Source organism: Candoia aspera, chromosome 8, assembly GCF_035149785.1.
Source record: "Candoia aspera isolate rCanAsp1 chromosome 8, rCanAsp1.hap2, whole genome shotgun sequence".
NCBI lineage: Eukaryota > Metazoa > Chordata > Lepidosauria > Squamata > Boidae > Candoia > Candoia aspera.
The window spans coordinates 5,075,746-5,103,462 of NC_086160.1; the positions used below are offsets into that span (position 1 = coordinate 5,075,746).

Consider the following 27,717-nt stretch of genomic DNA (forward strand, 5'->3'; position numbering starts at 1 on the left):
AGCCGCCCATCTCAATAAGTGACTACAATCATAAAAACCATAAAAGAGTTAAAATAATTAAAAGCAATTAAAGAGTACAAAATAAATATATATGGTCACCAAGTAAACGAACACATAGATGTTAGTATATCCAAGAAATGGGGCCCTTAACACACGCGGGGCCCCAGGCCCACGCACATAACCATATGCATTTTCATTCAACTATTCTCTGCCCATTATCACGGGTTTCAGGAGGGGAGTTCCAGAAAAGAAATCTAAAATGACTGAAAAAAACTACGAAGAAAAAATCAGCATTCCCAGGGAAATCCTAAGCACTGCAAAACTGCAAAACGTTAGTTAAATAAATCCAGTGACAAACAAATCCAGACAAACATAATGATGATAATTCATACTTTGTTTGTCCATCAGGAGCTCCAAAAACCTTACTGTGGGGAATTTTCCTGCAGTTGCCCATCTCTTTCCATACTTCCCTGTTTGCAAATGTTCATTCTAACAAATGTTATATTTCAGGAGGAGGAGGAGGAGGAGGAGGAGGAGATAATTTTTATTGTGGTCAAAGGCCAGTACATAATAAAACTCAATAATGTAAAACAGGTTGGATATATGGATAAGTGCAAAACATAAAATTTACTGGGCATATCGGTTAAATGACTCTGCATTTTGCATAGCACATAACAGACTTTAGCTACACTTAAATTGACAGAGATGTGGATATCTCTGAAAGTAAAAATTGTAACTAAAACTGATCCAAATGACTGGGGAATTTACTTAACTGTGGAGTTATCAACTAGGAATGTAGGCCAGCATAAAATAAACACTATAGTAAAGTATGTTTTAAGTTTCAATAGTTCCTTTGCTGCATAGGCAAAACTTTAGCCCAAGGGGGATGCCTATGCAACTTCCTTCTAGGACCTCTGATCAAAAAAGTACTACAGACAGGTAGGAATGGCACCCATTGATGCTGGCCCTAGTTAAGACTCCTAGAATGAGTAAAAGGGCGTTAGAGCAGTGCCCAAAACTTGCTGCTCTAAAAATAAAGGGAAGTTAAATATGCCTCTTTCTCTGTGGCACTCTATCTCACGGAGTCATCCTGCTTCTGCCTTTCTTAAGGAAGAACAGCTAACAAGCCACAACCTAAACCAACCAAGTCCTTCCAAGGATGAAAAATCCTTGCCAACCAGCTATGCCCACCTTCCTGCACCCCAGAAAATCCAAAGCTCAGAAGCTGATCTTTTCAGAAAGATGTCTGACCACGTCCACCAATCAGGACCACATTTGATCATTCAGGGGAAGAGTTCTCCCAATCTACAGCTGTTACAGACACTCAGAGCAGTGTCTTGGTCCCAGAATGGACGTTAAGCAGGGAAGAAGGCCAAAGGCCAGACCAGTATAGGGAGATTTTTTTCTTCTCCTAGTGAAGATAGGAAAACATAGCATCTGCCATAAAGTCAATCCATGCCGTCCAACGTCAACAGTCCAATTGCCGAACAAATGATGGGGCAGTTTCCTGTCATTTGAAGATGAAAAACTCTAAAAACCTGCACTATATACTACATAAAATATGTTGAGCACTAAAACACAAAAGCTCTACCTTCCTACCAAAAAGAAATATGGGCAAATCTGGCCCATCCTCATGGGTGGTTTGAATCGACTCTCTTTGCGTCATCCTTTAACTGGCTGTGGCCTCACCACCAACCGTTCCCTTCCTTGGTCAGTGTCCCTGGCTACTATGTTAAACCATGGCTTGTATTAAGTACAGGATGTTGAACAAGTCATAACTGGCTGGGTCTACACGTCACTCTGAACTACAACTGAAAAACAATCCAATCATTCTAGCTTAGTGGGTGCTACGTGAACTCAGCAACTCACTTGGAATACGCTTAGTACCTTCTACAATTCTGAAGTTCTAGCTAACAATTCCCAAACTGTGGTACACTACTAATACAAGAAAAAGTGTGTCTGGAGGAAGAATGATTTGAGGAAAGTGCCTCCTGTTAATTAATTGCCCAAGATCAGCCTTCTTGCAGGACAGGGCTGACTGATCTCCAGGGCAGCATAAACACATTAAGTTGTTCTTTGATCTTATACCTTCTGGAGAACCTTTAAATCAATTATCCATGAAGCTTCTCAGCTTCTCTTCTTTACAGCCCATAAAACTACTTTACTGCACCTGACATATTCCTACATTATAGATCAAAGTTAGCGGAGGGGCTTCAGATCCCAAGAAAGACATTTACAAGGTTTATTCTTTCCCAGCCCCTCCTTCGAACCACACAGTCTGCATCCATTCAGTCCCGAAGACAGAGGTGACTGGCCCCTTGATGCAGAGTTCAGTGAAGAATAGTGTATAGAAAGCAAGAATTCACTTCATGGGGAAGCCAGGAAGTGTAAGATTTTTTAACAGTAATACTACACTATTACACTATACATATGTTTTAAGTATCCAGCTATGACTGCTGGATATAGTCAAGGGGGCCTTCTCTTCTCTTACTATGCAAAGTTGGAGAGACAAGCACTTTGCTAAACCAATACTTCATGTAAGGTAAGAGCCACAGTACATCACATTTTTTTCCTAGAGGTGCAATGATTCTCCCTGTATCTCCGCATCTGTCACAGAGTCATGTTTTTATACCACCCGTTTAAGTAAAGTACTTGCTAAGCCAAATAGCTTTGCCTGGAGGGAGGTATCCAGTCAATGCCCAGGGTTCTGCCCTGTTGATTATTTTTATCAATGATTTGGATAAAGGGAGTTTAAGGGGCACTGATAAAGTCTTCAGATGACAGAAAACTTGGAGGGATGGGTAATACTTTAGAGGCGAGACAAAGGATTCAAAACAATCTAGACAGGTGTCAACAGCAGGCTGAAATAGGAAGAAAAAGGAGAAGTTCTGCATCTGAGAAGGCACAAGTAGAGGGTGGGGGAGGCCTGGCTTGGCAGTCGCACTTCTGAAAGTGATGTGGGTGTCCTTGTTAGCCAATTAAAACAAGTTCTCTCCATGTGATGCAGCTGCTTTAAAAAGCAATGTCATGGCATGCGTTAGGAAGGTTACCAATCAGGAGAGAGAAAGGTTCCACTTGACTGTCTGGTCAGACCCCATTTGGGATCCTGTATCCAGTTCTGGGCACCACAGTTTGAAAGGACAGTGAGAAATTGGAGTAAGCTCCAAGGAGGACTACCAAGCTTCCCAGAGTCATTTGGAGTCTAAATGGAAGGAAGGAAGGAAGGAAGGAAGGAAGGAAGGAAGGAAGGAAGGAAGGAAGGAAGGAAGGAAGGAAGGAAGGAAGGAAGGAAGGAAGGAAGGAAGGAAGGAAGGAAGGAAGGAAGGAAGGAAGGAAGGAAGGAAGGAAGGAAGGAAGGAGGATGGTGAAGTGTCTGGAAAGCTATGAAGAAAGCTTAAAGGATCTGGGTATGTTCAGCCTATAGGAAACATAACTAAGGGAGAATATGATAGTGGTCTAAAATAACTTAAGAGACATCACAGAACAAGGAGTGGACTTACTCTGGATTGCCCTAAAGGGAGGATGAGACACAGAAAGTTAAAACTATAAAGAAGAAGGTGCATCTCAGGAGGACTCTCCTGACTGTACAAGTGTCATCTGGTTCTTCACTGGAGGCTGGATGGTCCTCTGTCGGAGATGCTCTAGCAGATCTTGCACTGATCAGGGAGTTGCTCTATAATTTGATAAACGTTGGTGTGCAGGAATCAACAACCACTTTATATCATGTTATGTCCTGAGAGTCAGCTAAGTAGCTGGATTATTAAGCCCTGGATAGGTATTTTGAAAAAAATGTCACATTTTTATGTCTAAATTTAGCATGAGTGTGTGCATTTCCGCTACCAAGCCGTATTCAGATATGCCTGTGAAAGTCCACCTTCACAGACTTGCAAGCTATCTATTTTTCTTTCTTTCATGTCATTCATTAATTAATGTTTATTTCTCTTACATTCCAAGGCTCAGTCTTCCATACACCAAGTTGCCACCAGTTGATCCCATAGATCTTGATCACCACCACCCTCTTGGCTTTGGTCGACTGGAGTTTCCACATCATGCTTTTTAGTAAGCCAGAGAAGGTGCCAGCTAGTTATCAGCCCCTGTTGTATATAGACGATTTGTTGAGTTGCTTGCCAACAGTAAGGTCAATACTGATCAGTTTGGCATATTTGGGGCAGTGTGCTCATGCTCTTCATCTTGGCCTGGCTGTAAGTAGCTTGCAGGAAGGAAAATCTTACAGAACCTATGCAGGTATGCCTTCCTTTTTCAATATGCTTGCATACTAGAGAGGCCAAGTTCACTCTAAAGCTAGATCCACCATATACAGTAGATACCAAGTGCAAGGCCTATGGGCTCAACCCAGAACCTCTAGCACAGTGTTTCTCAACCACGGCACCTTTAAGATGTATGCACTTCAACTCCCAGAATTCCCCCACCAGCATGGTAAGTTGCCAGGTTTGAGAAACACTGATAGAATATCTAGTATAGTACAGTCTAGAACATCTAGCAGTTCCTATAAGGATGCAGCTGGTCTTGTAGTGCCTCCTACTGGCCAGTAGTTAATATATCACCTAAAGCTATATAAAGCTATATAAAGTTCAGCTGAGCTGCTGAGCTTGCGGATCGGAAGGTCGGCGGTTCGAATCCACGCAGCGGGGTGAGCTCCCGTTGCTAGTCCCAGCTCCTGCCAACCTCACAGTTCGAAAACATGTAAATGTGAGTAGATTAATAGGTGCCGCTTTGGCGGGCAGGTAACGGCATTCCGTGTAGTCAGGCCGGCCACATCACCACAGAGGAAGTGTCTATGGTCAAACGCCGGCTCTTCGTCTTTGAAACGGAGATGAGCACCACCCCCTAGAGTCGGACACGACTGGACTTAATGTCAAGGGAAACCTTTACCTTTACCTAAAGCTATATAAACCCCCCACTCTGTATCACCAATAAAAACCACAAAAAACCTCCTTTATATAAGAGCACATTGAAAAGGAAGGAAGCTGCACTTGCTTAGTTTCCATAAGATGAAGTGAGTCAAATAAACTTGGACAAACAAGACTCTTCAAGGATTATTTGCAAGAATTATTTTTTTTTAAATCCCTTTTCGTTTGAAATATGCTAACCTGGTCGCCCTGTTTCTCTGCAGCAGGTCATCTAAGAGAAAGAGTCTGGAAGTATGTAACCGCACTACCCTCCAGTGGGCAACATATAAAACTGAGTAACAGCCTTGCGTTTGTGCCTTCTTTTTCTTAAGTTTGCTAAAGAGGGCCTGTCAGCAGACTCCCCACTTGGGAGAACCAGGTGTTGTGATTGATTGAGGCTTGTGTTTTCAACAAGAAGAAAGCAGAGCAAACACTGCCAGCCCATCCAGTTTTGCTGTGCTCTAACTGCAGATCCTCATGACTGTAGCAATAAAACAGAGTTTGCATCTACTGCCCAGATGCCATTTAGCTGGGAAGAACCACCAGCCTGCTGCAGAAAATTTCCATGTGGCCTTTGGTGGTGGGGCAGACGAAAGGGCTGCAGGAAACAGGGCTGAGCTGGGCCAACGTGTGCAGTCGGCCTGGCATTTCCCCAGTCTGCAAGGCGTGGTGTGAAACTTCTTCAACTGGATTCTCTCTGACTTTGCTGGTGGCATGGCCCAAGGGCCAGGAGTGGTCAGATGGCATCCTGTCCTGAGATGAGGAGGGTCTTGATGGGGCTGGGCACTTCATTTCAGTCGAACACCACCAAGGCAGGAACAATAAAACCACAGCACTGGAAAGGAAACCTCAATTCTGATGACTTACTATGTACAGTATGGATTCTAACATATGACGATGACGATGGTGATGATGATGGGGCTGAGGGTGCAGAAGGCAAATCCTTTTAGGTAATTTTATCCACAAGCAAGCACTGTTTCATGCCCGCTGATTTAAATGAGAGAGATCGAGGCTCTGGTCCTATCCTTACTTGCCTGGAAGTCAGACAAATTGAACTCAGTGGGAGCAGGTTTCTGAATGGACACACCTACATTACCAATGCTAAAAAGGCACTTACCTACAGAAATAAATTGAAATAGACTATCTCCTTGACCAGCATGCTGGAGAGAGGTGTCCCTAAACGTTGAATGATGCTTAGTTGATTGCTTTTGACTTGGGTTCTTCCAAAAAAGTAAGGTTTGCAGGCATCTCTTTGGTACACCAAGTGCATTGGAGTCGTTGCTCTTTTTTTTTTTACACAAACGTTTGTGCAAGTGTCTTCTAATAGTAAATTCTGATGTACTCAAAAGTACTGAACTAATGGAATCGTCATATTTGGAACTCAGGTATAAGAATGTATAAAAATCATACAATTAAAGATTTGGGAAGGAGCACAGAGGACAGGAATGTCTATAATTGTATGTTTTATTCCTGCTTTAACTCAAACTGAAGCATCTCCGAGCAAGAACTTCTTAGCCTCTGCTTGAAGATGTCCAGCAAAGAGGAGCCAAGCATCTCTCTGGACATCTTTCCTAACACTGAGCTGAAATCTAACTTCCTGCATTTCTCTTTCTTTCTTTAATAAAAGAGAACGGACAGAAAAGATAAGACAACAGCATCACGAAAAAAGAAAAGGAAAGACATATAAAGTAACACAAACAAAGCTATCCACAGGGGCTTCTCATAGCTCTATGAAAGAGATCTATGCAATTTCTCTCTCTCTTAATTGGGCTTAGCTCCCGATCGAGATCATCCAGCTGACCCCGCTTCGCTCCTGCAAGGTCAACGCAACGTGCAGCGGGTCCACAAAACGCTCGCACGAGGAAAGGAGCAGGGGATGGGATTGCGTGCAGCCAGGGACCGGCGCCCCTCCTTGCAAATTCTGTTTCCCGGGGCTCACGGGCTCAACCTGAGCAACGTGAAGAGGCGTGGACTTCAACTCCCAGAATTCCCCAGCCAACCTGCTAGTTGAGGAACTCTGGGAGTTGAAGTCCACGCCTCTTTATGTTGCTGAGGCAGAGAAACACCACCACAGACCTCGAGAGGCCGCCGAGGCGGGCGCGTTTTGGCGAAGTGTGGCCTCGCCGCTGCCCGTAGTTCCCATAGCAACAGTGGGGGCGCCGCGGCCTAGTCGGGATTGGCGCGGCGCGGCGCAACGGGCTGCTGACCGACTGTCCGGCTTCCCTCCCCGGTTCCCCGTCGGAGTCGGACGGGCGACTCCGCTGCGCCCGAGGAGCCCCGACGCGGTACTTCAGGCAGGCCCGTCTGCCCCCAGAGCATGTGCAGAGGGCTTTTTCCAGAATCCCACGGGCTTCTAGCGGGTGGGGGAGGTGGGCAACTCAAGGGAGGCTTGTGCCGCCTCCCGGGATTTCTTGGTGGCTCCCCATCCCTTCCTGTTCTTCCTTTCCACAACAATCCTGCCAGGTAGAAGGGTGCTGAAGAGCTTTCTGGTCCTGGTCCAGCCGCCACAGGAATAGTGGCCGGCCTCACCGTTCAGTCCTGGGGTCTCCTGGGGGTCTCCCATCGGTGGACTGGCCAGGCCCAAATTCGTCACTGCGGAGGCCAATCCACCTCTGGGTGACTTAGTGAATGCATCCAGGCCCCCCTGTTTCCTTCTGTCCTTGGATCTCCTGGTGGTCCCCCATCCATAGACCGACCAAGCTTGGTTCATCTTTTTGGCCACAGGGCCAAAGTAGGCTTCCTATTGCCTTTTGCTTGGGATCTCCTGGTGGTTCCCCATCTTTAGACCTATCAGGCCCAGTGCATTGTCTCAACCACAGAACCAAAATAAGCTTCCTATTGCCTACCTCTTGTCCCCCATGAGATCCAGGCTGTTTTCTTGGCTTCAGTACCAAAATGGCCTTTCTGTTGCCTTCTGCCTGGGATCTCTTGGTGGTCCTCCATCCAAACCCTAACCAGATCCCCACTCCACCCTGGCTAAGTGCGTCTTTCATATCGGGGTCTGGTTTCAGTCCTCTGCCCTTGAGGGCCAGCCTGAGTGCCCCCTCTGCCACCGAGGCTGTCCAGGCGGCCCTAAGGAAGACCAGAGATGAGGGAAGCCGAGCAGGTGTGGCGCTCTTGGTCCAGGACAGGAGCCCAGCCCGTTTGCTCAGAGCTGACTCACTGGGAGACCCAGGAAAAGCGTTGGGGGGGTATGCAACTGGCCGCCACTTTGTCCGTTTCCACCCTGCCCAGGTTCACCTGCTTTGCTCCACCACCCGCAAAACCAAGCCGGAGCCGCTCAGCCCCCTTAGCGTACTCTGCCCCACTTTGCAGACCCCGTGTCCGATGCAGCGCCATGCGATGAGGCCACCTTCACCCTAGGACGCCCCCAGGAAGGGATGCAGCGGGCCAAGAAAGGCGAAGGCGCGGCCGTGGGGAAGGGAGCAGCCGGTAGGCGCACTTCTCTTCTTCGGTCTTTTTCAAAAAGGGTCCCGAATTCCCATTCGGGGGCTGATTTTTCTCCATGGGTATTTTCTTCTTGGCCTTTGGCAGGAAACGGGAGCAGAACACTTACGGGCTCCAGAATAAGAGAGAAAAGTGGGACCCAGAAGAGGAAGACGTCCTCGGCATCTCCAACTTCGGCCGTTAAGTCCCAGTCCCGGCCGAGCGATCGACTCAATCCCAAAACCATCGATCCGGTAGGTACAGAAGTTACTTCCGGAGTCTGCAGAGGTGGGGAAGCTGTTCTTAGCCCCGTGTCCTCAGCAAGGGCTGTAGAAAGACGGTTAAAATGTTTAGACAGAGAGAATCAGCTGATAGGCCCAAGTCCTGTGCATTTATTCATCCTTACCCCAAGACTGTGTGCTGTGCCCCCCTTAGTCTTTTTCAGCAAAAAGTTAGGGGTTACTGTTGGCTTACCTCAAGGTGCCCTGCTCTTCTGCCTTGAAGGGGAGCCTCTCTCATTTGCTCACCTAGATTTGGGACTGTCCTACTAAATCGTACTTCGAGGCAGGGACTTTCAAGGAGGTTCCAGTTCTAACGACAGATGGGACGAACGAGCAACCACAACAGAAAAGTCTTCCTGCAGCATCAGATCTGGCTGAGAATTGGAGCAGTCCAACCTTTTCCCCTCTTCCGCCCTCAGTCGAGTCATTCTTTTCCAAGGCTTTGAACAGTATCTCTGATGCAGGAAACATCAGTGTAGACAAACTAAGCTGGTGGGAAAAAATTGGGCATTTTTTCCCCCTGATTTGACCTTGTTACACAGACCATTTTAGTTCTGTGTTTGACTATGGGCTTTGTCAATTCCCTGTATATGTGAATTGTAGTGGCTCTCTGGTTACTATGGCATGCTTTCTTGTTTATCATTGTCTCCTTGAGGAGTCTGGCATAAAGGTGGACCCAGGAGAAGGGGATTGGCCACCTAAGTGACTTGGGCTTAGATTCCTGTTCTGCATGTTGCAACATTTCTGACTCCTCATCTGGGTTTGGCTTGGCTACCTTCTCAGTCTTGGAGGGTTGTGAGCCCCCCCCCCACCCCCCCACCCCCAAAGCTGACATTAGAAGTGTAGGGTATGATTGGTTTTTCCTACAAGGAAACCAACAATGACTCCTAAGTGTACTTTGAAAGGGGACCTTTTCTTAACTGACTGGGATTTATAGTTTTTTTTTTAATCGTATGGCATAGCAGTTCGGTGTTCATGCTGCTTTTTTTGCTTGCTGGGAAATCCTTGTGAGGTCCAGCAGCCAGGTGTGTGGACTATTTAGCCGTGACAAGTCACATTGCCCGGGGTGCACCACGAGGAAGCTAGTCTACATTGCACCAAGTTGGGCCGAGAGAGAGGAACTGGCCCAAGGTCACCCCGCTGGCTTTCATGCCTAAGGCAGGACTAGAACTCTCATACCACGCCTGATTGGCTCTTGGGCTGAGAGAGAGGGACTGGCCCAAGGTCACCCTGCTGGCTTTCATGCCTAAGGCGGGACTAGAACTCTCATACCACGCCTGATTGGCTCTTGGGCTGAGAGAGAGGGACTGGCCCACGGTCACCCCGCTGGCTTTCATGCCTAAGGCGGGACTAGAACTCTCATACCACGCCTGATTGGCTCTTGGGCTGAGAGAGAGGGACTGGCCCACGGTCACCCCGCTGGCTTTCATGCCTAAGGCGGGACTAGAACTCTCATACCACGCCTGATTGGCTCTTGGGCTGAGAGAGAGGGACTGGCCCACGGTCACCCCGCTGGCTTTCATGCCTAAGGCGGGACTAGAACTCTCATTCCACGCCTGATTGGCTCTTGGGCTGAGAGAGAGTGACTGGCCCACAGTCACCCCACTGGCTTTCATGCCTAAGGTGGGACTAGAACTCTCAAACCACGCCCGATTGGCTCTTGGGCCGAGAGAGAGGGACTGGCCCACGGTCACCCCGCTGGCTTTCATGCCTAAGGCGGGACTAGAACTCTCATACCACGCCTGATTGGCTCTTGGGCTGAGAGAGAGGGACTGGCCCACAGTCACCCCGCTGGCTTTCATGCCTAAGGTGGGACTAGAACTCTCAAACCACGCCCGATTGGCTCTTGGGCTGAGAGAGAGAGGGACTGGCCCACGGTCACCCCGCTGGCTTTCATGCCTAAGGCGGGACTAGAACTCTCATACCACGCCCAATTGGCTCTTGGGCTGAGAGAGAGGGACTGGCCCAAGGCCACCCAGCCGCCTTCCACGCCTAAGGCAGGACTAGAACTCTCAGACTCCTGGTTTCTAGCCCAGCACCTTAACCACTAGACCAGACTGGCTCTCAGGACTTATAGTGATTAAACATGATACTGGTTTTAGCGATCTTCCAGGTCACCATTCCTTTGAATATATACCCAAATAAATGCTCTGATAGAAAGAAAGGTCCTATTTCATTCACGCAGGATTTTTCGAAATACATTATAGGAAGCTTAGCAATTTAATAAATTCCTTTATACTATCAATTCTTTTTATCTTGGCTGAAAGATTCCCAGTATTTCTAGTGTATTGTATTTTTTCTTTCTCTTTCTTGCACTCTTTCTCACTCTCTCTCTTTATTTTGTTTCAGAACTAGTGTGTTTATTTTTATAGATTGTTATCTTCCCATTTGGTGCCCTTTCATTTTTTAATCTTAATTTGATAAGGGCTGATACTTCTGCCACCGTTTTGTTCTAAAACTCCGGAGAAGGTTTTGCGTAAGGTGTGCGCAGGTAAAGAAAAATATATCTTCTTTCTAGGCTGTATATTTTAATCTCTCCAGCAGACTACCTTAAGGGATAAGGTTTCCACAGTTACACCATTCAGATGGATCCTGGTTCATATTTCCATTTTAGAGTATTTTGTGGTTCCCGTGAAATGCATGCATGAGCTTCTGTGTCATCCTTGTTAGGGTAGTTCATGATACTCTCCTCCTTGATTAGGAAAATGGAACATTTGACTTAACTTTAGAGGTTCCTTTTCCATACAGGATGGAGGGCTCATCTTGAAAGTACAATGGAAAAACAGTATTTCACTCCTGTATATTTTATTATTCTGCCTGGGTTTCTTTTTCCCCCCTTGATTTTCTTCAACTTCCTACCACATCTGGATGCCATAACTGGAGGCGGAAATACGCTCTTTTTTTTTATTTGATGGATTGCTATAAATCCTTTAGTCCTGCCTTCTGGAGCGAAGTGGAGGAACACCCTGGATTCAGGGATACTCACCATCCCTTGTAGAAAAGGAAGCTTCACACATCGGTGTTCTGTTGTCCCTAGTAATGTTAGAAACAATCCATCAAGCAGACACCAGAAATGTGTGGTTGGCAGCTGGTTGCTGTCCTGGCGCTCTAGGCAGTCTTAGCAAAGGACATTGCAGGGAGCAAAACAGCAGTAAGCCTTAACGTTGTTTTGGGGAGTTTCTTTTTTCTGTACTATCTGACTATCGTGGACTCCGACTGGTAAAGCTTTGCTTCAGGAAGAAAAGTTGCATAATCTTTTGTCAGCCGAAGGAATTTAATAAATACTGTGCACTTCTTTCTGATTCAGTCTTCATTCTGAATATACATTTATGTTTACGTTCATAATAATATATCCTCAAAATATAACATATAGACTGATACTGAAAAGAGAGCCAGTTTAGTGTAGTGGTTAAGACACTGGGCTAGAAATCGGGAGGCCGGGAGTTCTAGCCCTGCCTTAGGCACAAAGCCAGCCGGGTGACCTTCGGCCAGTCACTCTCTCTCAACCCTAGGAAGGAGGCAATGGCAAGCTGCTTCTGAAAAACCTTGCCAAGAAAACTGCAGGGACTTGTCCAGGCAGTCTCCGAGAATTGGACATGATTGAACAGATAAAAAAAATACTGCAAAAGTTAAGCACCTTCAGGTCCCACTGGAAGAGGTTTAAATTCAGTAGGATTTAGAAAAGCTAAGTCTGGATGGGGTATATCTGTGTTGGAATCATCATCGTCGTCATCATCATCGTCTGACCAAGAGATCTTCCTTTTTTGTTCTAGTTCAGTATCCAGTCAAGAGTATCTTCTGCCTTTGCAGCCATTTATTCCAAAGGGGGCATCCCTTGCAGGTAATATTTGGGAGCCGGGTGAGCAGATTTAATTTATGGAAGCACTAAATGTTTAATCAGATCAGTTCTGCTTTACTTGCTCATAGTGTTTTAGAGTGTTTTTCACTTTCTAAGGACGTGATCTTTCAGATACTTACCTGGAATAAGACGTGTCCGCTACATGTGGATCAAGAGAGCAAAAGTCCGAAAATGATATGACTAAGAAAAGTTAATTTTGCTTGTTTCTGGGAACGCATATTTCTTAAACACTTTTTTTTCATAAAACATGTTTTAGAAGCTCCTTTTAGTGTTGCTGGTGGCTAAATTCAGTGTTGCTAAATTCAGATATTTCTTGTGACTGTTCCAGAGCGGTACACATTTTATAGCGGCTCTGTTACATTTAGTGTCAATCCAGACAACTCAGGTATTGCACTTGTGATCCTTCCTTTCAGACTCAAAAATACCAGCGTAGGCCCTTGTGGAAATGCCGCTTGATTTCTCCTTTCCATTTGGAAGGGTTAAATTTACTAAAAAGGCAAAGATACTTTTCATACTGGTATTAACAGAAAGAAGCATGTAGATCTACAATGCCATTAATCATATAGCGAGGACATTCTTGTTTGCTTATACTGTGAGTTTTCATCATAAAATGTTTCATCATAAAATAATATACTTAATAAAGAAGAAAATAACCATTCTATTTGTGAAGTTGTAAGAGCTGAAGCTGGCAAGGGAGAAATCAATAGTTCCTAGGCCAGACTGAACTGTTATGTAAACGTGAAACAGATGTTTCCAACTCTTAGAAAATAATTATTAGAAGTTTATTGATTCAAAAGAAAAAGCGGTAGGGAGGACAAGGACTCAGATCTAAATCCTGGGGCTGATACATAGATAGGGCTTGATTTCTGTGTTCTGCAATTGGCAAGTCTTTATGGATTTATGAGTGTTTTCTGGATCTGCAGTAGAACAACTCATCCAGCCATGCTGAGTCTGTGAAACTTCGAGCTAAATTTTTGAATGTGGAGTTGAGTTCATGGAAAGTCCAGATTTATGGCTGTCCCTGGCGTGCAGGGCTTTTTGACAATAGCCCCTGCAGTGTGCAATGTACTGATTTCTAACATTTTGGCAGGCATTTAAGACCATTCTTTTTCAATAGGCCTCAGAATGTTAATGGAATTGTTTTAGGGCCCATGAAACAGGATATATTTGTACAATTTTGCTAAAATGAAATGCACTAGTTTTGTAAAGGGTATTTTGGAAACTTTGACATTATGTGAAAAATGCAACAAGTCTCTCTCTCTCTCTCTCTCTCTCTCTTTCTTTCTCTCTTTCTCTCTCTCTGCCTTTGGGTCAGTGTTGACTCCTGGCAACTGCCTGGACAAGTTCCTGTTATGTATATTTTCAGTGCTTTGTTTCAGATTAGTCCATGGCTCTGTAAGGCACAAACTGCAATGGGATTGTCACCCTGCAACACTTCAGTTTGATCCTCTTCTTATTAATTTAGCAGAGGTAAACCATTTTTGTGAATACCAACTATTCAAGTTCGGATGAGAATACAGAATCCCTATAATTTGTATTTTCTTATTGGTTTAGTTTGAAGGACAAAGGGAAACTGGAATTTTCTTAATAGTAATGTGATGTATTACAAGCCTCCTTTTTTAAAAATTAGAAAAAATGAAGCCATAATTTTGTGAAGAACACTGGAAGCTCGGTGACAGTTTTGTCAAATAAATATAAATATGAAAGAATCAACCTCTAGCAAGATAGTAATACGCTTCGTACATGTAACTCTTCTGTTGGTTAGCTAGAGGTTGTCCTGGGGTTGGGGGTTGGAGGATCAGAGAAATCCAGAAGGGCAGTGAGGCTGGTAAAAGTGAATTGTTCCTCAGGCTTTGAATCTTTGGTCTAAATTAGTTTTTCTCAACCTCAGTAACTTTAAGCTGTGTGGACTGGTTGGGAATTCTGGGAGTTGAAGTTCACATAGCTTAAAGTTGCTGAGGTTAACAAACACTGATCTCTATAACTGCCTTTAAAAAAATAAAGTCATTTTATCATGTTGTCATGTTTGCATGGTTTTGCAAAACTGATACAAGGACATTCCAGTCACACATTGGTAAGTAGTGAATTGTTTATTGTATATTATACTTCTTAAGCTGGATGCTTAAGAAGTAATTTACATCGCAATTTTTTTTTGCTTTAGTAAGTTTGCAAATGAAACAGCTGGATAACTTATCCCCCCCCCCCTCTACATTTATACTACTTATAATCTCCTTCTACACACTTTTGGATTATGGATCCCCCCTCCCCAGCCTAAAACATGATATGAAACAGAAGGTGCCATTTCTAACTTTTCTTCTTAGGATTAGGTGTGAATAACCTGTTGTTTTAAAAAACAAGCTTTTGTTCAATTGTATTTTTAAGTTGTGCATGCTATTTGGATTGGGAAAAAATCATTTAAAGTTCAGTCAGGGGTATATTTGGAACTGTACTGCTGCATATCCCATTGAAGTTTTAAAACAATTCTCTGTGACTTAAGATCCATCTTCTTAAGAAAGATCGTTTCAGTTGAATATATTCTAAATACCTCCTGCAGGTTCTGTGGTATAAAAGAAAGGGGATCGCTGGCAAATTCTTTCTGGAATTACAGATCTAAATTCATAATTGAATTGTTTCTCCTGAGAATGTGCCTGAAAGCAATAATGGTTTCTCACCAAACATAAGAAGTATGTCAAGGAATATTTTATAGGTTTTCAACATTTCTCCATTTTTCAATTCAGAGTGGGGAAAAGCACACACTGGAATATCTTGTCTGCCAAGGCACAGGTCCCCAAACCATCAGTGCTTAGATGGTGCCCTGGGCTCTGCCAACCTGTGGCTCAGCAGCTTTCTACACAGCAGAGTAGAAGCATTTTTCAAGGACAGGTAGTGGACAGGGTGGCCCATCATCTTTGGCTCTGTCAGTAGTTCAGAATGAACAGGACACTGTTGCCCTCGGAGCAGTACTTATCAAGGCATACAAATAGTACTGATTATGGACCATTTCTGAAAAAAATATGGAGATATTTGAAAAAGAAAGCCAGAAATTAAACCAGTGAGAATAAACAGGATTTTTAAAAAAACTATCTGGAGAGTATATAAGAATAGAGTGTGTACTTGTGGAACAGTGCTATGCTAGGTAGACCCAGAAGGGGGCAAACATGCATTTGAAATGGAACAAATCTCTAAATGGTTTCTGGATGTTGTCAGCTGGCTCTTGCATGTGTTTTTAACAAATTTCAGACCAAAGGGAGCTCTGTATTAATATGATGTTGTGTGACTCCGGCAGGGGCTAAAAGAGACAAGGCACCCGTATACATTCATATCCCAGGAGGGCTTCAAAGAATTGCTGTCAGTGGAAGGCGCTGCGCATAAAACGATTCCATTACTTCCTCGGCTTGTTCCAGTGTTAAAAGCTGCTTTGGTAGGTCTCTTTCATTGGAGAACATAATAACAGCTTATGGTGGCATTTTGGCCCTTCTGACTTAGGGCCAGTTTGGTCTAGTGGTTCAGGTGCTGGGCTACAAACCAGGAGTCTGTGAGTTCTAGTCCCGCCTTAGGCCTGAAAGCCGGCTGGGTGACCTTGGGCCGGTTACTCTCTCTCAGCCCAACTCACGTCTCAGGGTTGTTGTTGTGGGGAAAATAGGAGGAGGAAGGAGTATTGGGTATGTTCCGTGCCTTGAGTTATTTATAAAAATAATCAAGGTGGGATAGAAAGTTAAGTAAGTAAATAAATAAATAAATAATTCATGCCGTTCATAGTCTCCTGTGCCTGTGCCCAAAAGGCAGAACAAAAACATGTCTTCCCTAGATGAACATGGGTGTGGGAATACAGAGAGGAAGAGGGAGATTTTCTCCTTTGCTTGGCCATGATGGGTACAGAATGCTGAACCAAATAGACTTTTTTTTGTGTTCTTAAGACTGATCTTTGTCTGTCTGGATTTTACAGTGATAAGCCCCAGACCAGCTTTTTTCCACCTTTTGAGCCGGGAGGAACCCTTGAAATATTTTCAGGCCTCGGGGAACCCCTACACATTCAGGCTCAGCTATAGGCCAGAAGTTACAAAATTATTATATTCATTTCATGGGTAGGCCCGTATATATGCATTAACAGTGTTCTTAAAGCTAAAAATAAATAATGAAACTTCTTTAATGTGAAGTTGCCCAAATTTGAAATATTTTTTTAAATACATCGTGATCTCCAGGGAACCCCTAGGGACCTCTCGTGGAACCCTAGGGTTCCACGGGACCCTGGTTGAGAAACCCTGCCCTAGACGTTTCCAGCAGTTTTGAATGTCGATAGCTGAGGAACTTGCTCCGTTATACTTTCAGATAGTGGATCTTAGGCCCCAGCTCCATCATGGGCATGCTGTATTTGAGCCGCTGTTTTTCAGCCCATCCTGTACAAAGTCCTTCCAGGAAGCACCAGGTAGAGGTTAAAAATGTAATTAAAAGAGGAGTCAACTCCAGGGCAAAATTTTTCTAGCTATCCTGTAAATGAATAAGAAAGTTTCTGTCTTAATATATTACGTTGCTATTTTTGTTTAAAGCCTCATGTTAATTGTCTGAGAAAGGTGAGCTGAAGGTTGACAGTGAATACACAGGGGAAGAGGGGAGTCTCGATGTGACTGTCAGCTTATGCATTTTTTGTAGACGTAATTGAATAGCAGATGCGGTGGATTATTTTGCTAAATCATTTCATATTAGGTTACAGAAAGTTTTATCTGTGACATCTCCTTTAATAAGTCCGCTCTGTAATTTATGAATTACGCCTCGTGCTAACATTCCACGGCTTGATGCCGTTCCATTAGCATTGCAGGGTTCTTCCCGAGAAGAAAATGTTTCTAATGGGGAATAATTGTTTTAAACCACTGTGATTGTCCCCCCCCCAAACTAGTTCTTTTATCAAATACCCTGTTAGTAATTCTCTTCATGCTGCTTGTTTCATCAAGTTTGTATTCTAGAAGATGGGAGTCCACTCACCAAGACTTTCAGATGAATACTTCGTTACAGCTGTCATGTCTGGTGCCAGCGGACCTCTCCTACCAACAGAACACTTGCTTCTAAAGGCCCCACCCCTGCTACCCAAGGTTGGGGCCCAGTCAAAGCATTTTGGGAGCAAAGCTGGTGAAGAGTCACCCAGCCGGCTTTCGTGCCTAAGGCGGGACTAGAACTCTCATACCACGCCTGATTGGCTCTTGGGCTGAGAGAGAGGGACTGGCCCAAGGTCACCCAGCTGGCTTTCATGCCTGAGGCGGGACTAGAACTCTCATACCACGCCTGATTGGCTCTTGGGCTGAGAGAGAGGGCCTGGCCCACGGTCACCCAGCCGGCTTTCATGCCTGAGGCGGGACTAGAACTCTCATACCACGCCTGATTGGCTCTTGGGCTGAGAGAGAGGGCCTGGCCCACGGTCACCCAGCCGGCTTTCATGCCTAAGGCGGGACTAGAACTCTCATACCACGCCTGATTGGCTCTTGGGCTGAGAGAGAGGGCCTGGCCCACGGTCACCCAGCCGGCTTTCATTCCTGAGGCGGGACTAGAACTCTCATACCACACCTGATTGGCTCTTGGGCTAAGAGAGAGGGACTGGCCCACGGTCACCCAGCCGGCTTTCATGCCTAAGGCGGGACTAGAACTCTCATACCACGCCTGATTGGCTCTTGGGCTGAGAGAGAGGGCCTGGCCCACGGTCACCCAGCCGGCTTTCATGCCCAGGGCGGGACTAGAACTCTCAGTCTCCTGGTTTCTAGTCCGTTGCCTTAACCACTAGACCACACTGGTTCTGTAGTGTACTGGGATACCTTCAGTAATTGCAGTCAACTGACTAACATAATTAAGAAGAAATACCTATTCATATCTCTGAATTTTTTCCCCCAATCGAAATCATGCTTTATAATCAAATAAGTACATTTTAAAGTTACTGTAATGCTTTGGCTTCATATTATTAGCCATAGAGTAGAGTGGCAAATGTTTAGGGCAAGCAAGCACATGTAGGTTTGTCAATATTTGAAAGTATGTTTCATTGAAGTCGTTGTGTAAATATATAGTATTAACTTCAGTGGAGTCTACTTCCAAGTGAAAAAAAGGTCCCCGTTTTCTTGTGTTGAAACATAAAAATGAAGTTGCTTGGCAAACACTCACTGGTGTAGTCAAAAGGCTTTTATTTAGAAAAGGAGGCTGTATGGTGTGGGCCTCATCAGATCTTTGTGAAGATTCCAAGATTCTGGAACAGAGATCCCAGAATGCAGTTTCTCCAAATTACCAGCAAATTACAATTTTTTAACATGACACTAAGAGGATTATCATTTTAACAGTATTCGATGAATGCATTTTCAATTATATTTAAATTAAAGCTTTGCGATTTTGTTCTGGACCTCCTCCTCTTTCTCAGGATCCCACCACCCACAGCTCACGACTCTGCATTTTAGGGAGTGATTCTTAAACCAGGTGAATATCGGTTAATTCGGTTTCTTCTTTTTAAAAAAGGCCCATTCAGATGATGAAGTATTTAGAAGAGGACTGAATGCCTTGGTACAGTTGAGCGCTGTTGTTGGCTCTTGGCTTAATGATCATCTGAAGCATCTCCTTTCTAGCGTGAGTATGACCCTGCTTAATCACGGTTTACCAGCATTTCTTCTTAGAACTCGGCATTTTTTTTTCCTGGTTTGTGGCAAGTGAGGATCTGAATTATAAAAGCCACCCCATTAATTCACTGTTCTGCGGCTCATTAGCCCTGTTAATAGATGGTATATTAAAGATTAAAATTCCTTTGGAAATTGGCATAAGATGATGTTGCAGGTCAAGGTGTTTAAGATGCATTAATTGGATTTGCACATAATGTCTTTTACTTGGTCTTACTTAGAGTGTGAATCCAAGTCCTATGATTTCAAACCATGGTTTATAGTTTAGTGTAAACCCATCCAGGTGGGTTTATTCAAGAAACCATGGTTTAAAAATCATGTCTGCTGCTAAGGATATACATTTGGCTGACTGCACCATAAAGTAACAGTAGCCTGTCTAGATCGAACAAGGCATTTTCTTAAGCTAAAGGGCCATGCTATGGCAACGTTTCAGACCGTTTTAAAATGTAAACACCATGCTTGCCTTTTTATTTTCCCCACAGCTTTCAAAGAGACAGATGAGCAAGAAGTTCAAAGAACAAACTACTGAGGCTTTGCAAAAGCTGGAGCAGTATGGTGGAAAAGTAAGCTCAATCTGCTGATCTCCTCAATTTATTTTTCCTGTTACCTGCATTGCCTGGTTGGGTTTTGTGACGCCTAGACTGTAGCATCAAGAAGGGGGAGCAGGATTGGACCAGCCCTTAACCTTTTATGGACCTTACATTCTTATTAGAGCATGTTTGCAATCCTGTCCTTCACCAGTGTATTCTTAACTTCTGCAAAAGCAAACAAGGGGTGCGTCTCTTGATTGCAGGGACATCATTAATAAATGTGCAACTGCCGTTTATCCTCATCTACTTTAAAGATGAGGGAAAACTCAATGATGGAGTTGCCCCTGAGACAGCTATCTGGAAAGCATTTCCCTCTGCCATAATTCTCAGTAATTTCACGTAGCATGCACTTACTCATATGTCTGCACAATTCTTTGATTTTCCTTGAGCTGATGATTGAATACATGACACTGATTTTGTTGTGAAACATTGTCTTTGGGATGATAAAACTATGTGAACCCAGTCCAACAGCATATAAAATAGCTGAGCTGGGCTTAAAGAGGAAAAAAACCCCCAAAGCTGCCACCAAATCACCTGTTGTGGGAGGTGGGGGGGGGAATAATTATTAGCTCTTTTCCTGGGCTTGCATTTGCATATGTTGCACCTCTTGTATTAATGAAGAAGAGGCCAGAGTTGCATTTCACCTGTACACATCTTCAGTTTGGCACGGTATATAACATACAGGTGGTCCTTGGTAAATGCCCATTCAGTGACCGTTTGAAGTTACGATGGTGCTGAACGAGGGGACTTACGACTGGTCCTCAAAGTTCTGGCCGCCCTAGCACCCCCGTGGTCACGTGATCGCGATTTGGGACCTTCCCTGCCAGCCTTCCCACAAGCAAAGTCAAGGTGGGAACAGACAGGGAGGGTGGCAAGTTGTTGGGGTAGATCTCCCCAACCTGCGCGCCCCCCTCCAGCCCCTCTGTGCTGATAGTGCACCTCGGCCCCACCACACTCTCCCCACGCCTCACTGCGCTCATGCTGCACCTCCCCAGCCACTTGCACACCCACTTGTACACCCTCGTGCACTCTCCCCCACCCAGCAGCAGCCACCCAAGGCCCGCCGCACTGGCGCCACGCCTCCCCCACCCCTTCCGCACCCTTCACTCCCTCGCCGGCCTGGCAGCAGCCACTTGCCTGCCTGCCGGCCTGCTTGCAACCCTCCGGGACTTGCAGCTTCCTGCCGGCTCCCCACCGACTTTGGCTGTGGGAAGCCGGCAGGAACTTGTGAAGAGGTGCTCGCTTAACGACCCGCGATCCTCGCTTAACAACAGCAACGGGGAGTGGCAGGATTGCCGTTGTTAAGCGATGTGGTCACGTGATATTGCGCTTTACAGCTGCACCCTTAGCAACAGAAATTCTGGCACAATTGCCATCATAACTCAGGGATTACCTGTATATTGTGTTATATCTGGAATTCCATCTATATATTCACAGTACGTGTCCCACAAGAGATTTGTGTGGGAAGACCCAGAGGGTTCCAAATTAGAAATAATTTGTTTTCAGGGGAAGAGGGAATTTGGTTGCATGTAAGATGTACTTCAATACAAACCTATTTGCCATTATCAATTCCCATTTTATCAACAGGAAAGTCTGACTATTATAAAGGCAAAAATTCCAACTTACTCTTCGATTTCTTCCTAAAGAATGTGAAGAAGAACCCTGCCTTTGAACTGTACGGTGTTACTTATTTTTCTATAGTGTATTGTTCTATAATCTTTCAGGGAAAGAAGTGATTAATATTTAAAATTAAGATGAATGTTAAGAATAAAAGTGTTCTGGATATTTAATTATGAAAAATGCTTAGGAATGGCATTGTCTTTGCTCTAGTCCTTTTGCAGGAAGCACAGTCCAATGTGTCTGGTTTGTTAAAATTATTATGCAATAGTGATTTTAAAGAAAATGTGCATACTTTACTTGCTAGATTTAACGCTTATTTAAACCTATGTGCAATTTGATTTTTACCAAACTTAGATGATGATGGGTGAGGGCACCAAATAATTTTTCCAGTGCAAGTTAAGGAGGTCCTAAAACTTCCTGTCTTAAAAGGACTTGAAATTGCTAAAGCTTGAAGGGATTGTTTCTCGATTAATATATGTATTAAAGCCACAGCGACCATTTTATTTTTATACTCTTCTTTAAGGAAAGACCTCTTTTGGGTTCTAGATTGGAAAACGTACATCGTTTGTTCTGTTGAGATGGAGACCTTTCTTTCTGCATCAGTATGCTTGGAATACTTTAGGACTATCAAACACAGAGATTTCACGTGTTAAAGAAAGATGGTTAATTACACTATATCCCAAGCATTAAAATTTATATAACAAATACATAGGTACTTTCTTCCCACAAGTCCATTAAAACAAAGGCAGGTCTTCCGTGTCTTCATTTTTATTATAAAATGTGCACATTTAATTTTCATGAACATTCTACAACAAATTTCAGATGTACATATAATTGTATTACTCGCATTCCTACAGTGGTGATAATAGAGCAGATTTCAGCTTGACTCTCTAGGCCATCTTGCACCAGAATGGATGCCATTTTTGAAGAAAGAGAGAGAAAAAACTACAACAGTTTGCAGCAGCATTGTACACCTATAAGCTCTCTGGATCTTCAGTGTAGAAATGTCACGATTACTGCTGGCATATTTCTCCTGTCAGTAGTTATAGGCTCTAGCCAGACAGTAATTTAATAATATTTTGACGATCTTGAGAAGTAGGAATTTTTGTTGGCTACAGCCCATCCTGTCTGTCTCTCTGTTTTTTTGTTTTTTTTAAGGGAGGGGGAAAGCCAACTTCTACCTCTCTCTTCTCAGATACTGTGCACTTACATTTCTTCCTGGGTCATTTTTAAAGGCTGAGGCAAGTTTACTTTTAATTTTATTCAAATCATTTTTCTGCCAATTTTCTCGCATTCACAGAACATTATCTGTCTGCTTTCCACACTGTGAATCATAGCCACTGTAGCTCCTGGAAAATCTACAGTTGCTTCTAAATTGTTATGCTAATAAACTTCCCCTCTTACTTGGGCTTTGAAACAAGAGGAAAAAAAATCTTTCATACGCTAGATGATTCCAGATTGTCATAATCGTGTCCTGTCCCATATTTTGAGCAGTACATACTGGGAACTTGAATGAACGCTCTGTCTTGCTGGTTCCCTATCAAGCTTCACTCTGACTTCATCTGTATTCCAATGAAGATCTGTTAGTATCAACAATTTTTTACCTTTGATTTGGAAGCCTAAACTTTTATGTAAACTGCTGCCTCGGTGTTGACTGTGTCAGTAGTCTTGTCAACAGAATAAATTTATCACAGGCAATGGTTAAATAATCTAAACCTTTTTCTTCTATAAAAAAATATTCTGCTATAAAACGTGTAGACCGTGACTTTAAAAGAGTAGTGTCAAGGAATCTGGAATTCCTCTCAGGATAGACAAGGGAAGACTTGGGTGTGCCAGTTCATTATGGACACAGAAGGGTTTGGCTTCAGGGGGAGAGCCTGGAGGCATTTAAGTTGTGACCCAGTATGAAGTCAGCACATGAGAATGCTAACAGGCTTCGTGAAGCTTCCAGCCACACACGGGGGGATTCTGCTTAAAATCAGAAGGAACTTTCAGCTGAGAATTACGTAGGATGACATTCATACAATAGGGAGTGTGAAATTAAACAGCTGATATTGTAGAAATTCATCTATCTACCACTCCAAGACCTCTTCTGTTAAAGTTGGAATGACGACAATAATGCAATTTCCCTATTGCTGTTTTCTTTGGGTTGTTCTACGGACCAAAGGACATTTTAAAAACAACTACGAGAGCGTCGTTTAATGACTTTGCTTTACCTCAGCTAGTGGAAAAATACAGTCTCAGAAGGAAGGCTTTAATTAAACAAAGCTTATTTGCATTATAGACATCTCAGTGTAAAGCTGACAATCCTGTTTCATAAGTGGCAACGTTTATAGATGTGTTGCTACAGAATTGTTCATATTGTCCACTGATCGAAGGGAGAGCTGCATGAGGTTAAATTACATTTTCAAAGAGTTGCATGGAACGCATTATGTTTTCATCCTGCAAGAAAAACATGCAAGCCCTCATTATCAGGAAAAGATATTTGAAACCAAAGTCTTAACAACACCCAGTTATAGAGATGAACATCTCTTTTAAGCTGAAACCATTACATCTATCGTGTCTCTGCCATCTATCTCAATCAATCAATCAATCAATCAATCAATCATATATATCTACCCATCTCTCTCTCTCTCTCTAGCTAATCTCCCAAAGTCAAATGTAGCTGAAGCCGTGTGAGCATTTCAGTTCACCCCCTTCGCCCAAGATACAGGCATACGCACTTATGCATATTTCCCATTAATATGGCTGGCAGTGTTTGTGATTAAGAGATGGAACTTGGTGACAGAAACAAGATCTGCAGTAATATTTATGTATCAACCAATCAATAGTACTAGTGAAGGGAGAAATACCTAAACAGCACTACAACAGTGGAATGAATCTCCGGTCTACCTAAAACAGGTAGACACTTTGCATCCCAGAATGATGTTTGTGCCCCTAGAGTCTCCAAGATTTGCTGAAATTGGGCAGCAAAATAGCAAATTGCAGTTGCGCTGTTCTTCTCTCTTCGTATGTTAAACTCTAAACCGAGCTAAAATTTGGGGGACGTGGGGTATAAGTTTCATCTGCCTGCTCTGATGTTATCCCTGCATCACCATCCCACATTCTTCCGGTGGGCTTCAGAAGCTAAAAACGCCAATAAAATGTGTGACTCCAAGGTGAAAAAAAAGTTGATGATCTACAAAGGTGGCAATCTCTTCCTAGCTTGTCATTTTCAAGCAGGGGCTGAACAATCATTTGTTGGGAATGATCTAGCGTACAGAAAGAGTTTGTACAAGGCTTCAGTGCTTTCCCGTGCCGTGCAAGTCACTCAACAAGTAAAATACTTACTTTTTGGCAGCTTTCAATGAATTCATCTATGGTAACCACACCATCTTTGTTCTTGTCCATCTTCTGCCAGAAATAAAAGGTTTGCATAAGAGACTTCAAACTCTTGCCCACGATGCTTATGGTCCATTACTGCTTTGTTTTTTAAAGAATATCGGTGGATGCTAAGATTCCACAGTTAACTTCTTGATGTTATTTTACTTTATATTGTTTCCTTATTTCAGGACATATTTTTAGAGTGGAAGGTGGTGCATATGAGAACGGTAAAGTCTAGTATGGGAGTGGTACCACTAAAGCAGCTTAAAAGCACTCATACATACTTAAATAGAACTGGGATGTGAATATTTTATTTTTATTTATTTATTTTCTGTCCCGCCTTCATTGTTTTTATAAATAGCTCAAGGTGGCAAACATCCCTAATACTCCTCCCTCCTCCTATTTTCCCCACAACAACAACCCTGTGAGGTGGGTTGGGCTGAGAGAGAGGGACTGGCTCAAGGTCACCCAGCCGGCTTTCGTGCCTAAGGCGGGACTAGAACTCTCCTACCACGCCTGATTGGCTCTTGGGCTGAGAGGGAGGGACTGGCCCAAGGTCACCCAGCCGGCTTTCGTGCCTAGGGCGGGACTAGAACTCTCATACCACGCCTGATTGGCTCTTGGGCTGAGAGAGAGGGACTGGCCCAAGGTCACCCAGCCGGCTTTCGTGCCTAAGGCGGGACTAGAACTCTCATACCACGCCTGATTGGCTCTTGGGCTGAGAGGGAGGGACTGGCCCAAGGTCACCCAGCCGGCTTTCGTGCCTAAGGCGGGACTAGAACTCTCGATCTCCTGCTTTCTAGCCCAGCACCTTAGCCACTAGACCAGACTGGCTGATTTGTATCTACAAATAGCATAATAATAGTAAATTTCATAACCACCATCATGCAAACCATTAAAGAAATGTTCCTGAGTTTTTCTACAGTACTTAGGTGAATCCTACCTGGAAAAATGTTTCCACGTGTTGTCTTGGGGCATCCTCTCTAAGAACAGGATAAGTGCATTTCCCCATCATATCATATATAGCCTTCATTATATCAAGCATTTCCTGGTAGGGATAAATAATGTATTAGAGTGAACTGATACAAACGTATTGAAAAATATACACAGTGGTGATGGAAAATTTCTACATTCTTTAGAGCTCTCTAAAATCCTGCAATAAGGTGACTTAATAATGTGATCAAAGTTTCACATTCACAACTAAATCCTATTAATAGATTCTGACCGAACAAACCATCCAAAATAGTATACATGTGCCATGTTTCTGTTGAACACATTAAACCAACATTCATAACCTTTGTTCCACTGGAGTCTGCTGGGGAGGGTCAGAACAGGCAAGATGGCAGGTGTGGCATCACAATACAAGTCCCACTTCTTTTGTGTATATGTGTGACATCGCTGCACATACAGACCATCTTGACCTTTGGTTGCAATGCTGCACTCAGCAGCTGCCACTGTGGCTGCCTGTGTTCATGAGTCCACCGTAAGGAAAACACTGAGCAAGTGTGCATGGAAGGATGCTAGTGAGAAAAATGCTGCTGTCCAGAAAAGACTCTGCCACCCATCTCAAGTCTGCTAGGGACCACTTGGATGGACAAAGGAGACAGTCGTATTTTTTTTTTTCGGCATTGATGAGAAAGGGTATGTTTAGAGAAGTTGAAATATTGCATTCAAACAACCTCATCCCAACCGTGAAGCATGGTAGGGGGAATATCATGGTTTGGAATTGCTTTAAAGTCCTAAGGCCCAGGCAGCTTGCAATCCTTGAGGGAACAAGAAATGACAGTTTGTATTGGCAAGTTCTACAGGATATTTATTTATTGTATTTTTATACCGCCCATCTCAAAATGACTCAGGGCAGTTTACAAAAGTCCGTGCACCCTTGTGCCTGAAAGAGACTCCCAGGCCACAGCAGACACCTCTAGGTAGTTTCCTCCATCAAGTCCCAGTGCTCATAGTGTGTTCAAACATCAGAGCTCTTGATAGTAAGGGGGGGGGGGGTGAATAGGGTGGGATGGCCCCCAATTTCCTCTTTGCAGCCAGTGAAGTTTCCCGGGGCATGCTAGAATCTGATACCAAATATCCTTGCCCACACGAGCATAGCTGTGCTTATATGTATATCTTGAAGGTTGTTTGTCCATGAGCTGGAACTTAAACAAATGTGGGTGATGCAGTGTGGTGGTGATCCTAAACACACAAGTAAATCTACCACAGAACGGCTGAAGAAGAAGAAATTTCATATTTTGGAATGTCAGGTCAAAGCTCTGATCTTAACCTCATTAAAATGCCGTGGGATGACTTGAAGCAAGCACTTTCTACAAGACAGTCCCTAAATACCACTGCGTTGAAGCAGCTCTGTAAAGGAAAACAAGCCACACGATCTCCGGGACCATATGTGGGATTGATCACCAGGTACAAGAAGCATTTGGTTGAGATCACTGTGAATGAAATGCCACCAGCTAGTGAATGTAAAGCTGCTCATGCATTTTCCACGAAGGCTAAATGCGTTCAGTGAAGAGAGGACACTACACTGAAGGGGCAGGTGGTTTAATCAGAATTTTTAAAGATTCAGATGAACCTCGGATTACAGTCAGGACTGTGGAAAGCTCTAAAGGATTCACAAGCTTTCACAACTGTGGTTGGCAGATACACTTCTGCAAGATAGACATCCTGCTTAACCAGAACTGAGAATCTTCCCAAATGTAGAAGTTGGTTTTAAAACAATTCAGTGACATCTAAGGATAAAACCGATACCTCTATGTTAACAGAAGGATTGATGTGATCCAAAATACCCTATTTCTCCAGGATGTCATTGGAGCCTTTTGATTGCTATCTTGAGAAATGGTCAAGAGGAGGAACCAGGAGTTTGGAAGAACAGTCTCAGCTATCTGGGTAGCAGGGTCTTCTCATGAGTAGGCAATTCAGTGATTCATCTTTAAAGCAGGAGGGCCTCTGCAATTTTTACCGGGATCCATAAGCACCAAGGCCAAATTTTGGAAGCTTGCAGTCTTATCTGTCAAACACACC

At 43.9% G+C, this 27,717-nt stretch overlaps 2 protein-coding genes across 3 annotated transcripts in view; one reads left to right on the forward strand and one right to left on the reverse strand.

The window, feature by feature from the left end:
• The first annotated feature begins 7,082 nt into the window (after positions 1–7,082).
• Positions 7,083–21,830, forward strand: PACRGL (parkin coregulated like). The gene is made up of 9 exons (XM_063310638.1): positions 7,083–7,195; positions 8,226–8,342; positions 8,445–8,590; positions 12,391–12,458; positions 13,856–13,946; positions 15,763–15,897; positions 18,963–19,070; positions 19,600–19,680; positions 21,295–21,830. The coding sequence occupies exons 2-9, from the start codon at positions 8,291–8,293 to the stop codon at positions 21,349–21,351; spliced, it is 738 nt and encodes a 245-aa protein (XP_063166708.1). The 5' UTR covers positions 7,083–7,195; positions 8,226–8,290; the 3' UTR covers positions 21,352–21,830.
• Positions 21,831–23,407: 1,577 nt separating this feature from the next.
• KCNIP4 (potassium voltage-gated channel interacting protein 4) overlaps positions 23,408–27,717 on the reverse strand; it is a 297,520-nt gene continuing 293,210 nt past the window's right edge. For both annotated transcript variants that reach the window (XM_063310637.1, XM_063310636.1), the window contains exons 6-8: positions 25,634–25,738; positions 24,658–24,720; positions 23,408–23,769 (exon numbers count right to left, since the gene is read on the reverse strand). In XM_063310637.1, the coding sequence (XP_063166707.1) occupies positions 23,722–23,769; positions 24,658–24,720; positions 25,634–25,738 (216 nt within the window). In that variant the 3' untranslated portion in view covers positions 23,408–23,721. The remainder of the gene's footprint in view (positions 23,770–24,657; positions 24,721–25,633; positions 25,739–27,717) is intronic.

What these genes read in the sequence shown, in the direction of transcription:
- PACRGL (XM_063310638.1), top strand. Translation starts at nt 8,291, where the DNA reads ATGCAGCGGGCCAAGAAAGGCGAAGGCGCGGCCGTGGGGAAGGGAGCA. An exon ending in CGTGGGGAAGGGAGCAGCCG is followed by an intron (nt 8,343 to 8,444) that starts GTAGGCGCACTT and finishes GGCCTTTGGCAG; the next exon opens with GAAACGGGAGCAGAACACTT. An exon ending in CAGTGTTAAAAGCTGCTTTG is followed by an intron (nt 15,898 to 18,962) that starts GTAGGTCTCTTT and finishes TTTTTAAAAAAG; the next exon opens with GCCCATTCAGATGATGAAGT.